The 17,648-nt window shown below is 37.9% G+C and overlaps 1 protein-coding gene across 4 annotated transcripts in view; it reads right to left on the minus strand.

Moving 5' to 3' along the window:
• The window catches only part of mtss1 (MTSS I-BAR domain containing 1), a 78,822-nt gene that overhangs the window by 23,356 nt on the left and 37,818 nt on the right, over nt 1–17,648 (minus strand). For all 4 annotated transcript variants that reach the window (XM_025907188.1, XM_005453609.4, XM_025907187.1 and 1 more), the window contains exons 5-7: nt 3,429–3,513; nt 1,273–1,364; nt 1,116–1,190 (exon numbers count right to left, since the gene is read on the minus strand). In XM_025907188.1, coding sequence (XP_025762973.1) covers nt 1,116–1,190; nt 1,273–1,364; nt 3,429–3,513 — 252 coding nt within the window. The remainder of the gene's footprint in view (nt 1–1,115; nt 1,191–1,272; nt 1,365–3,428; nt 3,514–17,648) is intronic.

Raw genomic sequence — 17,648 nt, forward strand, 5'->3', positions numbered from 1 at the left:
TTCTATGGCACAAGTCCAACTGACAAGCCTGGAGTCTGGCTTCAGGCCTCACTGTACAGAGGCTGCTCTCACAGTATTTATTCAGTGAAAAAATACTGGCAGATTTAAAATAATGATCAATTACAAAATTACTATGAGCACAAAAGCTGATTATTCCCCTCCATTTTGGGTAGGGAAGACATTTAATCTCATATTGGCTATGCTAAAAAAGTGGCAATTACCTTACTGTCGTAAGGTAATTGCAGCAAGCCCCAAATCAAACCCAAACAGTCCAAGAAGCATGAAGTAAGTGGAAACAAATCCACGTAATTCTAAGGTCAAGACCAACAAGACCAAACAAGATTAACAAGCCCGAAGGAGATACACCCTCAGACAAGATCAAACAGCCGCAAGGTAGCACCAACCATGTCAACAAGTCATTGTTTACCCCAAAGCCCAAACACAATTTAAGGAACAACAAGTTCCATTGCCACACAGGCCAGGCCAATGATCATTTCTAGTGCAAGACTAACAGTGCAGTTCTAGTACTACAGATTATTTCTAAACCCAATAAAGTTAAGTGTATCTATCATTTGATAGATGAGTTTTTGAGACCACTATTTCTCCAGATGCTCCAAATTAGTACAAAGAAATAAGCAAGGATGACTTTTTACTAGTGATATTTGCGTGGTGACACACAGTATTTGAGTTAAAATGTCAAAACTTTGAAAGAGCTCATTTTTTTATATACTTAAAACCAAAGTGGTGCATAGCTGTTCTTTTAATACATAAATATGTTTTAAGATTGGATTTTTCTTCTTCACTTGGGGCACAGATGACAGAATGATGGCCATGCCATAATGTGGCAGAGAGCTGACAACACTCATGTTAACACAATGAGGGCAGGATCAAAAAGATCCATGTTGTTTACTATGGAGATTAGCTCTCTGTGGAAGATGGCGTACATATATAGAAGGTGGAGCCTTGTATAAATAAGCTGTGATATCTGCATGTTTTACAACTTATATATACATGGGAAAAAAATGTTTTGTCCTTTTCTTCTTTTTAGACTGTTTTCTGTTGTCCGACTGCAGCTGAAAACCTGCTGGAGGTGAAATGAAGGTGGTGATTCTTACCTTTTTTCACCTTCTTCTGCAGTTTGATGGTGTCTGAAGATTTCTTCTTGATATCTGCTCTGGCCTTCTTGTACTCTGAACAACAGGAAAAAGCAGAGTGAGGAAGCTTTTGCCTTTGCCTAAGTGTCTGTTAGTGCGTGCTAGCCTGTTGACATACCTTTGGCGTGGTCTTTATCCAGCTGACTGGCCACTTTTTTCCACTCCTCCATTTTCAACTCCAGTGGTGTGATGAGACCTTCTGAGAGGGACCTGAGGGCAAAAAGAGATATATAGACTCACTTTCTAAAACACTGTGCTGAAACATTTTTTTAAATAATTAACACTGTAAATCAAAAGAGCACTTTAGTGAAGTTCCAATAACTGAATTCTGAATAAAATCATTTATTTATAATTATTCTTTTTTTGTATGAAGGTGATGATCATCCCATGATTAGCCTTAGTATGTATCAAGTGCTTCCTTTGTCTGTTTTTGTCTGGCCAACAGTCAACAACATAAAAATATTCATTTTATGAAGAGCTGCTTATAAATTGACTTTTGTCCATCCGTACAGTAACTAAACTAAAGGATTAGTAAACAAAACTCCGGTACTAATTACATGTAGGCCAGTGCTTTATCAATTTAAAAAATACCAGCAATTGTAGGTTCTACTGCTCAACCACCTAGTAGATACACCTTTGGTATCAATTTTAAAATCCTACATCATCTTGTTCTTGAGTTATCGCATTCACAAGGTTTTCAGAAAACGTAACCTCTAACCAGAGGTCAGTCAAGGTCAGAGGTCACTGAGATCCAAAATTTTTAGTAGATGCACCCATGGTATCAATTTGAAGCGCCTACATATCCTTGTTCTCGCGTTATCGCATTCACAAACTTAGGTGTCCACACTGCCCGTCCGGCAGGTTCATGACAAAATCCCACAAACTTTTAGAGCTGAGGAGTAAAAACTGCTCTCTAAACCCAGGTCTAACCCCCTCAGTGTGAGCATTCGATGCTTTTACACCCTCATGTTACTGTGGATATCTGGAGGAGAGAAACGGCACCAAACGTCTTTGTGATGAAATTGTATCAATCAGAAAAGACTCCTCACTTTTCAAATCAATCTTAGATCATCTTAGTTTATTTGCCCATGTTTCACACATTTTATTGAGCAAGACTTGCAACAAGTCATCAATTAAAATCTTAAAATCAATTCTAAAATTAAATGGTAATAAGAATGATAGGAATAATCTGTACTTTATGTAGACTTACATGTATAACAACTTTCAAAATAAAAGAGGAAATAAAAGCAACCATGACCATCTCTAGATTTCCTTTTTTGTATAAAACTGAGCTGACCTTACTGAGTCTCCGGAGCTGCCTAAAACATGACTGAACATCTGAGGTGACCTGCTTTTTCAACGTGAAGTGACTGAAGTGATCAAAAATGACACCAAGGTTTTTACAATATGGCCCCATATTTAGTGAATGAGAGCCCAAATGTGTTTCCGTATATGTGTTAGGAGCTTCCATTTTACTGTTTTTCATAATTTAAACAAACTGGCCACACCCTACAAAAGCCGTTTACAACAGACAATCTGAATAGTAACTTTAATCTAGACTTCTTTTTCTTCAAATGAGTGGTTCAGATAACTGAACTGGGAATCTGTTCTTGCGTGCACTTGATGCTAAATTATGTGCTGCTGCTGTGTCTTTACTATGAAGCTGCTGAGTTGTGTTAAATAAGGCTGTAAAACCACAACTTTATTACTCAGTAAGGGACAGAATAATTTAACCTGAGCATTACCTCAGCAGGCTGGAAAGAGACAACTTTACAATGTAATAATGCAGCTGCTATAGGAGATATCTGCTACCTTTAAATAAGATGTTTTCTTTAACCTTCTCATTTATATAGATGAAAGAAGATGGAAGAACAAAACCTGTAGGGGACTCCAGACAGGCAGCACAGGTATACCTAATAATGTGGCTTCTGAGTGCATGTGTCGTGATCCGCATGAGACACAATATATGCGTCACTGACTGACACCTCTGCTAATGACAGCAGACAGTAATGAAAGGACAGCTGTAATGTTGCAGTGACAGTGATAATGGGTGAAATCAGGATAGCATGCAAGTCCAGTTTTCTCACACTCTCTCACACACACAGCCTGTTGGTGTTAACATATGTCTGTTGGAAATAATTACCTAATTCCCACACTGCCTGATAAATGGTGTCACCACACCATCATTCAAACCTTCACCTGTCTCACCTCCCTCCTACATAAAGATTATATTCATAGCTGTGTGTGAGTGGAGGGTGAGAATTAGTGTCTTACGTGGTAAACAGTTTAAGTTTGGACTCGATGCTCCGGTGTCTCATACACATCCTGGTTAGTGCTGAGCCTATTTCCTTGGTGGCACCTGGAACAATCAGAAAACAAACTTTTATTTTTAAAAAGAAAAAAAATCAGAATAAAGTTCATTTTAAAGCACTCACAAAATTAAATAATAAAATGTAAATAAATTACATTATGGTATTAGGTTATGGCTTATATAGTTTTTTTCTATGAGATTAACTGTACAAACTGATACAGAGAACCACAGGAGTTACCAGTCCCGGCTCTATTGATCTAGAATTCCTAACAAGTGTTAGTGTTGTTTTTTTTAAGGGTCCAACACTGCTGATCAAAAAAAAAAACAAGAGGGGAAGCAAGAGGAGAAGAGCAATCTTCCTTTCAGGACAGGTTTCCTGCCCCAAAGAATTTATTTTTTTTTTTTTTAATCCACATAAAAACAAAAAGCTTCACCCAGACCTGATGGAAAATGAATTAAAATAACACAGAACAACATATTTTTACAGTTTTTAATAAAAACAGTAAAGATGTCTTTACCCAAGCATTTATTAATTTCTTTTTTTAATCTGAGAAATAGCACTTTGTGTGAGAAGCACAGTCAGTGGCTTTACTGAGGGACTGATCATTGTTACGGGTGGAGTCCACCCCACGCTTAACGAGTCAGTTTCCTGTCCGAGTCAGGAAAAACCTATCTTGGCTAACTAGCTAGTCAAACTCTATGGTTTTCAAAAAATTTTGTGCAGAGGCTGATCGTTAAGGAAAACCAGGATTTGCCAGTAATGCAAAAAAATTGTGTGTTCATCAAGACACACACCTGTTGCTATGCATGCTCTAAGCATGAATTAAATAAATTGACTTGTAATCCACATTATTAGAGAGATTTGGTTGGATTTTGTTGGTATTTGCTGACTGTATATTTCTGAGAGACATCAAAGGAGCTGCTGAAAGACCAGACATAAGACAGAGTCAACACCTCCGTCAGTTTAAAAGGAGCTCTTATCACTGCAATTTTACCCAGACGACTATCGTCAATGTGGCAACTCTTATTTATTTTTTAAAGCTTTTTACTGCTGCTGCTGAAAATATATTTAAAAAAACCAGTGAATGAAATCTAGATCATAATCTAGATCATCATGAGCAGATGACAGGATATCTGTCAGGTTTTTGTATAACACACCACCTTAAACTTTATATACTTCAAAACAACATAAGGGCTCCGATTATTGTCTCGAAATCTAGAGGTTTCTGAGCTCGGCTGATCTAAACGATGTCTCTACATGGGACTAAACAGAATTTCCACATCATGATTTTGAGTGTCTGGCAATCCTTGCAGCAGCAATTTATATCTGATTGTTCAGATTTATATTAACATATGTAGTGAAGACATAGAAGGACTTTGACAAGAGGTATTAAGTGTATTTATGTTTCACCAGTAGAGCTGAATTTGCTCACTAAGTTGCAGTCATGACAACAGACAAAAACTAATCAATGAAAATTATCGACAAAATCGAACATGATGACACAAAATAGCTCAATGAAGTAAAAAAAAAAAAGTCTAGTAAAGAGCTTGAAACATACAAATGCTAAATAAAATAAAAATGGTGAATAGAGTAAAATTGTAGTAGAAATCAGTCTTGAAAAAAAATTCTCAGATAAGTAAATGAGTTTTTGCCTGCATGATCTGTAAAACACATAAAAACAGGAGCTGAACTGAAGCCCTTGAACAATATAGCAGTTTGTGTGAGGTTGTTGCTTCATTAAAGGCTATTTGGAAATCATCGGATTAAAATCTTATGACGAGTGGTGCAACATGTGTTGAAATGATAGGTGTGTGTCTCATTTTGTTAATAAATTATGTAAGAAAGACACCACCTCCTTTAATAACCAGTTTGGGTTTATATGATGTTACAATGTTGGCTTCATGCTGAAACGTCCACAAAAGCATGACAAATGCAAACACAGCCAGGACATATTTAAACACACTGACTAATACACATGTGATAATGAGCTTGTGTGCAGATCAGGAAGTTAGCTCTCTCAGTCTCTTTCTCCATCTTTATGTCTTCTACAAAAGGTATTCCCTATTTGCTCCCATTTCAAAGAACAATGATCTGAGTGGGTGAGAGCCCAGAGCTGTGATGTTTCATGTTATGAATCGAGACATCATATATGAACACATCCATTACAATCTCCAGACCAGAAATAGAGAGAAGTGTTTGCATCTGTTAGTTTGATTGTATATTTAGGCTTGATGTAACACCATGTTTGCAGTAGGGATAAATACCAGAATAAATACCAATAGATGCCAAAATACTGTAAAGGCAGTGGTACTTGTTTTTCTTTGTTACCATAGTACCATATGTACTGAGGTGACAGTTCTTCTAGAAATGAAACAGGCAGCGTACAACTACAAGTGTTGTAGTCTAACTTTACTTGAAGAAAAATAAAAAGATACCCCACAAGAACACTAAAAAGCACACATGGAAAATAGTGATTGGTGCAGCTGCCACGACAGCTCTGCTCCGACACATTGGTAAGATTGATAAGGAAGGTTGAGCTGGCTAGGGAAGTAATTTGCATTGGAGGGGGAATGACCAAAGGGGTGAAACTGATTTGCAAAAGGAAATATGCAAATGATGTTATCATGTATTTTGGATCAAGGGAGGAAATACTTCCAATTTAGCAAAGCACTTAAAAGACCGACATCCAGATAGGTTCAATATATACACGTTTTCCTGAAATACATTTTATCATTTTGTTTGAGAAAGCTGGCACTGCCGCTGTGAAATCAACTCTGCTCCATAGGCTAAAATCTTTGCAATGCCTAGTATTTAATGCTTATGATAATGTAATGCAACTATAATTATAGCAAGCTTCAGGGCAACTATCCTAACATTTCCATTAAAGCCTCTCCAACAAAATTTAATGAATGATCTGCCACTGTGTCTATGTTTTAAAACAAGCTTTTAATAAACGAGTTTTGTATGTCGGATGATCACTTTGTTTTGGTATCAAGTTGAGTTTCATGATTGAGAATCATGTAATTCAAGTGAAATTGGTACTGACTACTAGATTTCTGGTGTTGAGACATCCCTAGTTTGCAGAGACATTTTTTTATTTCACCGGGGTTGTTTTCGTCAGTAAAACAGTGAGGTCTGTGGGGACGCCACGGTGAGCCATTTTACACACAAAAACCAGACTAAAAGAGTTAGAATGACAGGCCTAAAAAAGAAAATAAAAAAGTGGAAAACACACACACACACACACACACACACACACACACACACACACACACACACACACACACACACACACACACACACACACACACACTCTTCAGGTAAGTCTTATGATTTAATAACATTTTAACTGATCAGCTGAAATTCATTCAGTAGCCTAATGGTCACTAATTACAGTAGGCCTATTCATTCAAGGTTTAAAAACAAAACAAAACAACAAAGCTCTCCTGCTGATATAGCTTCCTTTCCTTTCCTTTGTAAGGTAAGTGGGAAATAAAGTTCTCAGTGTGTGTCCATCTCTCTGTGGTTACACATTTTGCTTTTAGGCCACCCAGGACGCAGTATGAAAGATGGATAGCACTGCCTTAACAAGTTCATTTTGATGGCATCTCTTGTCCAACTCTGGCAGCTATTTGTATATTTTAGCAGGGCTGACAGAATGACTAGACAATGAAGAAGCTTACTTAATCATAAGACATCTTCAGAACATTTTCATAACACTATAGAAAATGTGTCAACGTAACACATCAAGTCAGTGTAACACAGGACCAGTTTCTGTACCAAGTGTTTCTTAGTACAGAATTTACAGCATAGCAGCCTGTGTGATGGGGGGGGGGGGAATCAAGAAGCACTGGCAAAAACCCCTGGTGAACTCATGTTTAAGAAACCAGCTTGGGATGATATGAGCGTTGTGGTATCCTGTTCAAAGCCGCCATTAAGAGATGAGTTCACTGTGGTCATATAGGGACAGACATGGTCAGCAACAACACTGTGAAAGACTATGATGACTAAATCTTGCTCAGCTGCCACCATGAGGCTAAAACCCACAGCAGCATGAGATGTTAATGCAATCAGGACAGGTACCATTCTTTACTGTTTACACCAAATTCTGACGCTGTCATCTAAATGATACAGCAAAAATTTATACAGAGATTCTTATATGCATATGTTTGTATTATTAAAATGAATATCTAAGGTTCATCCAGGTTGCAGTGTGTTGAGCCTATTGATATCTATCAAATATAGCTTTTTTTACAGTTTGTATTGTTTCTTAAGGCTTTCTGTAACTTTATTATAGAGAGATAGGTAGATATCTATAGATAGATATAGAGAAAGATATGTAGATAGACAGACAGATATATCGAAATACATATAAAGCCTAAAGGTGAGTACGCATTAAATTCCTTGTGGATGAGCAGTTTCTGAAAAAGACACACATGCTGTTTAAACTAATTTCCCAATGCTACACTTGATCTCCAGCAGCAGTCTTGACCATGTCTACATGCTTTAAAGCAGTGAGATTCTGCCACGTGACTAGCCGATTAGGTATTTGCTATAAAGAGCAGTTGGGCATAAAGTGGCTGGTGAGTGTATGGGACCTTTATTCAGATTTGTTCCACATTTCGGAGGTCACATAAATGTTGAGGCAGAAGAACTAGAAGGGGGAAAGAAATGCCTCTTCATTTCAACAGTGAGTCCTCTGTCGTCCTCTGCTCATCATAAAGGTTTCTTTGTGGGACTCAGTGTGTCTGTGGACACAGCACTTCCTGTTAAACTGTTAATGTTTTAGCGTCTGAGACAAACAAACAGAACCGTTACTTCCACAGCCCGTTTTCCTTTTGTTATGTTTTGTTTGTGTTTTTGTACAACAAAAATGACAACTTTTGACAAAGCAATCCTGTTAATTCATTCAAATTAAAAAAAACAAAAAAACAAAGGCAGTTACATTCCTAAACTGGTTACTATCCTAAGCACCAGAAGTCTGGGGAAGTTGTTGTTTTTTTTTTGTTTTTTTTTAGATTGATCTGGTCGGTCAATCATCCTTTTCCATCCACCTACTTTCTTAACTGTTTATTCAATTAACTTAAGATCCCTGGGTCTATCTTATTTCTTAAAGAACAAGAGGCTGGGTATACCCTGGATGAGTCGGCAATATGCTATATGACCCACAGTCAGACATACAACAATTTACATTCTGACCAACAGGATTCATCAGTAAACCAGGATCTAACATGTATGTCTGGAACCTGGAGTACTCAGTGAAAACTGGATATAAATTCAATTGAAGAACTGAAAAGTGCCTTTCCCAGCTATTTGCAGCAGCTGATTAGAAGTCCTAAACAGTTGATAAGAAGTCTAAAAGATATAAATGGCACAAAGTCATCAAGGCTAAAATTAGGTTAATTATGATGCAAGTGAAAGAACGTAGCTGTTGTCTCAAGGTCCTTTGTTTTCTTTTGATAAGACATTTAACTGGCATATTTGGCACACCCATTCTATTTCCACTGACTAATATTACCCAACTGCAATTTTTTAAATATAAAGCAGACCTCAAGCAAGTCTGTATCGGCTGCATATCCAAAAACAAAATAGACACTACTATGGAACCATTAATTCTACCTATAAAGACAGGAGTTTGCAATGGTGTTGAGGAGCAAGATTGTCCTTTCTCTTTTAAAACAAATGTGGACGTGCTTTCAATGTTTTTCAGGCCTCTGGCAAAGATCTTTTGCTGATTTGTGACTGTGTGGGTATGTTCTGTGATTTCAGCTCTCCTACTTTGACACTGAATCGAACAATTAGGGACATCCACTATACTCAGCTCTACTGTGATGAAAGTGATACAGCAGATTTTCAGCAAAGAGACTGATCTGTGTGAGCTCACACCGACTCATTTTGTGTTGTTTGAATATCTAAATCAGAGAGCTGCACAGGGAGGAAGCAGGAAAGCTCACATAGGCTGCAAAGCTGACTCATAACTGACACGTTTAAAACAAAAGGACAATTACACTGGCAGATCAGGTGTGTCTTCTCATCCACTCATAGAGCGATCTAAGAGTAAAACTGAACTGACTTTCACATTAACACTCAATCTATCGTCCATCACTTCATCTGCCTCTATAGATCCTCTTTCTTTCTTATCCATTCTCAGTGCCCCCCCTCTCCTCCAGACTTCTGTTATCCCCTTTACTTCCTTTCAAACTCCTCTCTGCTGCAACTAAACAAAATAATTATGAGCCCGACACGTGCAGCAACATGGTGTACAGCAACATTCATAAACACGTACTCTCAGGTATGAAGTTTAGGTTCATTTCACGGGTGGGGCAAGGTGTGTTTTTTTGCCTATTGCACTTCCAGTTCTCAGCTCAGGTATCAATTAAATCTTAAATGTTACAGTCATATCATCATTATCTTAATACAGCTAAAGCAGATGTTCCAACAGGCCTAAAAATATTTTTTGAAGTCTTTAAATACGTTATAAATCTCCATTTAAAATTCTAAGACATAATGATGGCTAATGAGCTTACAGTAGACGGAAAAGGAACACTATCTGGGCTGGTCCCTCAGTTCTAAGGTTTTCTGGGCTCTTCTAGATAAATTTAGTTTCATGTCATGGTTCAAGTTAAGCTCAAATAACCCTTGCTGTATAAACCAGATCATTCAAAAACTTCACACAGGTTTGAATGTCTTGAATGTATTTCAAACATATCATACATACCTGCACAGAATGAAATAGGTCACAGTTAATTACATTCACATAAAGAAAAATAATTACCTTTTCATCAAAATGAAATGGTAATAACCAAACCATAAAAACAGCTGCGGTCAATGACGCTTCTATCATGAGCCAATAAATAAAGATTTTTCAATATCTGTTCAATCAGTGCAGTTCAAGTCCTACATTTTTGCCATCCTCTGTCCAACATCCAAAGTATTTCCAAAGAAGAGTTTAATCATTCTTATACCGGGCTTTGATCAATTAACCATCAGCCTAACATGCATGTCTTTGGGCAATGGGAAAAAGCCATAGTACTTGGAGGGAGCCCACATAGCTACAGGGAAAAAATGCCAACTCCACAAAGAAATGCCTCACCTGGGGTTCAAACCAGGAGACGTCTTGGTGTGAGGTGACCGTGCTAACTACTGTACTACCATGATGCATATACAGTGCGCTTATTGGTACTATTAACTGTTAAATATTTTTCAAGTAAATGTTCATTTCTTTTGAAATATTAATTTATAAAATTTGATTTATACATTTTTTTTTTTTATTATTGCTGACAGCCCTAAATGTACTACTGTAACATAGGTAACAATGGTAGCTTGAGCCAGCTGTTAAAGTGGTAACATTCTGTCATTTAGACATGGATCACTTTAAGGTAATGTTCCTCACAGCATCGTTCAGACGTTCCCATATTTCCCATTTTTATTTATTTATTTTGTTTTCTTCTTACATTTCCATTTGGCAGTTTCAGGTCTCCAAAGTTTAAAGCAACAATGTAGATATCTTTCATTTTGTTTTCCAAATAACCCAGTGCTTCCATCAATTCCTAGAAATTACAGTTATGACCCCCCCCCCTATTTTGCCTCCATATAAGACAACAATCAATGACCTTTAACCCTAACACTTTTATGGTGTGAACATTCATTTAGTAAGACATGAATTACACCATGTGTGATTCAGCCGTTGAATCACACATGGTGTGAAAAGGCTGTGGAAAGGTTGGGGTTAGGCAATCAGCTCTCATGGGTCATTTTAGTGTAATGGTCAAATGCAATATATCAACAAGAATACCCACAGGGCTAGTGAAACAAAAGTGTGCAACCAGGTATTGAACAGTGTAGGCGGTTCTTGTGATTGTGTTCAGACATGTCTAACAGAGCTCCGTGTGGCATGGAGATGACTTCAGAGAAAAATGTAACCTGACAAGATCAGACAGACTCAGTGTGGGAGTGAGTTTGTTTTTGATTCTCACATTTTGTTTTGTTCTGAATTTGATGTAATGCAGATTTAAAGCTCTGAAGCAGTTTAAAAATTGCGTTTGTGAATGTGAAGTCTTTTTTTAAATACACCCAAAGGACAGAAGTATTTGGTTACCAGTAAATCATGCTTGACCATGGGTATCATACAATGCTGTGTCTTTGTGAGGTCTGATATATGCCGTCTGCGGTCCATTTCTAATATTTTTTGCCAGGGGCATTTCTTTTTTAAATTAAATCCTGCTCTGTTGCTAACTTGTGATGTTCTTTGCTGAATTTTCTGGCACAGAAAGCCAACACACAGATGGCATATTCCTGCCATCTGTGTGCCAGCAGATTTGTGTGAAGCCATTAGCTGGAATGTGTATTACATCAGCTGACATAATAACATTAATACTGCCACTATTGTTCGAAAACTCCACCCTAAATATGGTTCTGTAACTTCCACTTTACAGAAGATCCTTAATGAGCTCCAACACCGATTTCCACATCCTTTTGGCCAAACACCAGTAGTTAAACTTCACATGTCCATAGACAAAGCAGGAATCGTATACAGAGGTTGTTTATTTTAGGCTTCAATCGCACAAGCTTAGAGCCCATTAGTGATGTGTCGGTCGCGAACGAAACGGCTCTTAGAGCCGGATCTTTGAAGTGAACGACGCGAGCCGGCTCCCAATGGTTTTTCTTCTCTCTCATCCTCGCTCTCGCACTTTTTTTCCGCTTCACTCCGCACGCGAGCCTTGTGCTGGGAAGAGGGGGGAGGGGCGGTAGTTACACTCACAGTAGCACAGGAACAGAGCGGGAGGGAGAGAGAGAGAAAGAGAGCCAGGGACAACAACGTCACATTAGAAAGGTATAGTAATCATCCACAACTATTTTCAGTTGTGGATGATAAAGGATTCAGAAAGTTTATTCATGCAGGCCCATATGACAGAGAATATGTATCTTCTTTTTGTTTTCATACTTTAATTTATATTTAATTGTGTTGTGGTTTGCAGTGTTTTATGTTGTTTCACTTTAAATTTGTTTAAAAGGAAAAAGCTGAAAATTTAAATAGTTAAAAGTTGAAATGTGAATACTGTAGTTGGTTTTTGTATTATATGATTTATTTATTACATTTAATGTGGAGTGAATAAATAAAAGTATATTTACGGTGGCCCCTAGAGACAAAGCACGTACAAACTCCAAAACACATACAAAACACAACAGAAGTGCTTCAGGATGCTAGGCGCAGTGATGAGCTTCTGTTACCTAGTGGTTACACAAGCCAGGAAGTACCAACGACCAGATTTGGTGTGTGGTAGTAAAAGGTAAATGAAGATTTTTTTAAAATTATTTGAATATATATGAGTGCTTGTGTATAAATACACAAACAATACACATATGCTTTCAATTGTGTAATTTAAGTGATCTAGGTAGCTCTGTTTTGAAAGTTCAGTTAATGCTAGAAATGTCTTTTGGAATTTGTACGTGCTTTTTGGAGTTTGTACGTGCTTTGTCTCTAGGGGCCACTGTATATATTTATATATATATATATATGAACATAGATAAATAAAACCACTTTTTTTTTTTACATTAGTAATTCCTTTTGTGCATAATTTTATATTGTTGTTAATAATAAATTAATTAAAGCAACAAAACAACCTGAAGAGCCGGTTGGGAGCCGAAAGAGCCGGCTCTTTTTAGTGAGCCGAGCCAAAAGAGACGGTTCTCTAAAAAGAGCCAGAAATCCCATCACTAGAGCCCATCAGCAACCCCCTGAAAACCATAGGTTGCTGAGGAAACATGTTTACTGCCTGACTAGTTAGCAAGTAGTTGCTAGACACTCCTGGCTGTTGCTAGGTGAAATCAGTCACAAACAGGGTTCTGCAATAAAAATAAAAAAACTCCTTCGTCACTACAGATTGCTATGGTCACCTGTAGTAACATGGAACACACCGACTTGTCTGCAAACACTCACCAACTGCTTGCTGAGTGATTATGAAACCGTGAAAAACACAAACTGGAAACAGAAACCAGCAGAGTCTGGAGTTGTGGCCGACTGTGGCAATCTATTAGAGACCTAAACAACCACGAGGAGGAGGAGGAGGAGGGGTACAGTACTTTATACCTATTTGCAACTTATCCCACTTTTAGCAACTGGCTGGGAAATACCAGTTTTTCCTTAGTAACCTGTGATCACCAAGGGATCACTGACCAGTCTCTGTGACTGACTTTGTTTCAACTATCAGAAGCCATAAACAATAACTGAAAAGAAAATTTGATCAACTGCCCAGCCATACTTAAAGGACATGCTCAAAACTTTTGACAGGAAACCACATCAGACAAATTCCTACTCAAAGCACTGGCATCAAACTGTTTTGATCTTATTTTTGTCCCAAGAGACATATACCATACCATAGACATAGACACAGGGCCAAACACAGAGTTCTAAAAATACTGAAATATAATTCACCAAAACAAGATATATGTAAGTAAATAAGAATAACATGACTACAATCAGTCTTAAGTGAAAAAAAAAGGAAAAACAAAACTCCAGTCACTGATCATTTCCCTCCATTTTCCAAAGACGACGCCAGAGAGACAGAGCAAGGGCTGTTCGTCCTTCTCCTAAACCCAGATTTTCCAGCTTCACTCTCCTCCTCACTGCTCATAATGTGGCCCTTTCAGAAAAGCCTGTAAGTGTGTATGTGTGAATTAATTCCTGTCATTTTTTTTATGTTCCTGGGTTGTTCCACCAAGACTAGCCGTCAATGTTTTCTTTTCCTCCAAACCTACTGTGATTGTGGCCATCAGGAGAAAAAAAAAAAACTCCTATGTATCATGAGTTTACATAGTTGATCAGTTTAGACTCAAAGGCATTTCAATTTCTGCATGCACTGTGGCTCATTTAACCTTTCCCCCTCTATTGATCCACTTGTTATTGATTAACTGACCATCTGACCAGTCAATATAGAGAAAACTGCATGTTTACCTCTGCAATACTTGAGCAAACAAGCATGCAGAGAAAGCTGACCTTAGGAAACCTCTGGTGGAATTAGTCAGGACTCAGTAGGTCGTCTTGTGATCTCTGTGTGTGTGTGTAACTGTGTGTGTGTGTTTTGAAAGCCCCATGATGCTAAAGACGTCAACAGTTCCTTGGTTACTGAGGAAACCAGTCATGTGGAATCAAGAGACTAGGGGAACCTGCTTTGAAAACCAGCTGATTGTGATGAGATTTATTTAACGCTAGTGTTGTTCTTATTGTCACACTTTAAAATTAACATTAATAAATACTGGCTTTCATTTACTCATAGAAATTAGAAGAGGAAGACACACTGCAGGAATTCTTAAACAGCACACATAGTGGTGGAAGTATAATCTTATTTTTGAGCAGAGTCAGCAAACTGCATGTATCTTGGTGTTTTATAAGGAAGCAATAGTAAATAATTTCCCTCTGTTGTGTTTCATAGCATTCGGATCACTACAGGTCATTAAATTCATATTAAAAAAAATTACTGGCAGCTGTCAGTGCTACCCCTTGGTTTCTTAGTAGATGCATGCATGACATCAATTTAAAAATCCTAGGAGACTTCCTTCTTGATTTATCATATTTGCCAAGATTTTTAGAAAACTTTACCTCGCCAGGTCACCAGGATTCAAACTCTTCTAAGATTTGTAGCAGATGCAGATGCCTCGTTCTCAAGTTATCGTATTTGCAAATTTTGGTGGCCATGCTACCTGCCCACTGCCAGGGTGATGACAATACCTCATCAGCATTTTACAGCTAAGTGGTAAAAACTGTCTTGTACTTCTCGTAATTCCAATGCGTTCCATCTCTTTCTTCAGATACAACTTTACTGTAATTTCCCCTGTCTACATTTGTTTTGGTGACTTTCTTTTCAGAGACTGCTGTGAAGTTGATATTAATCAACTTCACAGCAGTCTCAGTTAATTTTCCTAAATTAAGTGAGAAAGAGTTGAATTTTAGCTTGCGATTCATGTCTGTATGTTAGTACGTCTACTTGAAACAGTGCAGAGCTTCTGTTTCTTTGAAATGGGTGAAAATGGGGTTGTTGTAAAGCTACATGGATTTTAGCAATACAAGAATCAATTTGTGTACGCTATATTTCAAACATTTTCACCTCACTTTCACAGGTAATTCTGACAAGAAGGTGCAACATTATACACCAACTGAATTTAACCTTGTCATTTTACCTTGCAAAAAGTGTTGCTTCATTTACTGTTGCTTCAGTTCCTTTTTAAGTTTGTGTCTCTATGGAATTTTACAAATTAGTGTATTTGCTTTAAGTTTGTGTCTCTATGGAATTTTACAAATTAGTGTATTTGCTGGAGGACAAATTTGTTCATGTGCAAGTGCAGAGTGGGTCAAAGATTGCAGTCAAAGGAGACAACATGAAACTATATTGACAAAGTATTTTGTTATTCTATATGCTTTAAATTCGCACTAATAAACTGACCCATCGCTTATTTCTAGCAAAAAGTGGATTCAGAAAATGAGTGGATGGAGCAGCAGTTAAAGCCATGAGAAAGAGCAGAGCCTTTATCATTGTTTACTGAAATATAACAGAATTAAATTACATGTGATTTAATTGGATAACCCACCCCACCCCACCTCACCCACACGGGAAGAAGAGGTGACATTAGCCAGTCAGCAGCCTTAGACAGTATGACGCCTCATCTCTTCCATTTAGGGATACTCTAACCGCCGGGTGTTGATTGCTTTAAAGCAATCAATGGCTCAATGCAATGAGTTCATAAGTGGCTTTAAAAGCTCCGACTTACTTTCTAAACCAGCTTCTTGTTGAGAATTATGGGGCCTTACAATAACCCTGTGACAGACTGGCAACCTGTCCAGGACGTTCCCAAACGTTCACCCTGTGACACCTGGAATAGGCTCCAGCCCCCACAACTCTGAACTGGAGCGTATGAAAATGAATGCATGAATAGATATTAACCCACCACCTTAAGGTCTGAAGTAGTTGCAGCTCAGTAAGTAGTTGCAGCTCAGTAAGAAAAGATCCCGCATAGTTTTGTGGATTTAGCAATACTCTGTCAGTTTCAATTTTAATCATACCAAAGTGCTCAGTTTGGTAAGCAACAACAAAAGCAGATAGAGGATGAAATGTGGTGGCTTTGTTGCTTTGTGAGGTCACCTATCAGAATATTTAAAAAAAAAAAAAAAACTGGATGTTCACTAAAGTGTGCCAATGCCTATCTGTAATAGGAACCTAAAAGAAAAAAATCAACGCGTGAGAATCAGCTGCCATCAATCATATAGCATCCTATGGCATAAATGTGTCTTTATGACATTTGGAGAGAGAGACAGTTTTGTATTTTTTTGATAGTTGCATATGTGGGAAGCAGACTTTAAATAAAGCTATACTGTCCAATCAAAAAAAAAAAAAATCTTTCATTACAACAGTTTACCTGTGTGGTTTTATTTTGCATGACTTTTGGTTCTGGCTGTATTCAACGACTGATGTTACAGGTGTTGACACAACAGGGATTGCTGTCAGCGTCTATGAAGCATGAAAGTGGATAACGAACAATTAAAGTCAGCTGTCACTGAAAGTTGTCCTGACACGTTTCCACATTGAGAAACGGCAACATGGGGTGTTCAGCAATGCTGAACAATGCCACCTTTGACCAAGACACCAACTGATACCTGTCACTCATGTCTGTCTGTCTGTCTATCCTGGTAGAAAAAAAAAAAATTCAAATGCACAACTTCTCCGTTTCCCATACCACAAAACTATGACATCATGAGTATTACCATGAAAAGCAAACAAAGAACCTACGCACAGACCTGCCAAACCAGTTCTGATATATATGTAGTCCCCTGCAGGCAATTCAAGGGGTTGAAAAGGAGAAATCAATTAAGGCATTTACAAGATGCCAGGACTTGCCTGTGTTAAAAGTGCATATGTGTAGGAGTGTGTGTTAAATGCATAAGAGGTCACTTTTGGCCCTGCTTAAAGTCAGCTGTTCCTTTTTTCTTTTGTCTGCCTTTTCTCTCACACACTGGACAGCTGAGTTGAGACTGCAGAGAATGAGGGGGATGAGGCAGCTGTCAAAACACACTATGCAGGTGCACGCGCACGCACAACAGAGGAATATGACGGGGCGTACAAGCCAAAATTCATTCTTTCACTCTCACACACATATATTTTCACTTTCACATACATATATTCTTCTGTCA

The sequence above is a fragment of the Oreochromis niloticus genome, linkage group LG5, assembly GCF_001858045.2.
Source record: "Oreochromis niloticus isolate F11D_XX linkage group LG5, O_niloticus_UMD_NMBU, whole genome shotgun sequence".
Taxonomy (NCBI): Eukaryota; Metazoa; Chordata; class Actinopteri; order Cichliformes; family Cichlidae; genus Oreochromis; species Oreochromis niloticus.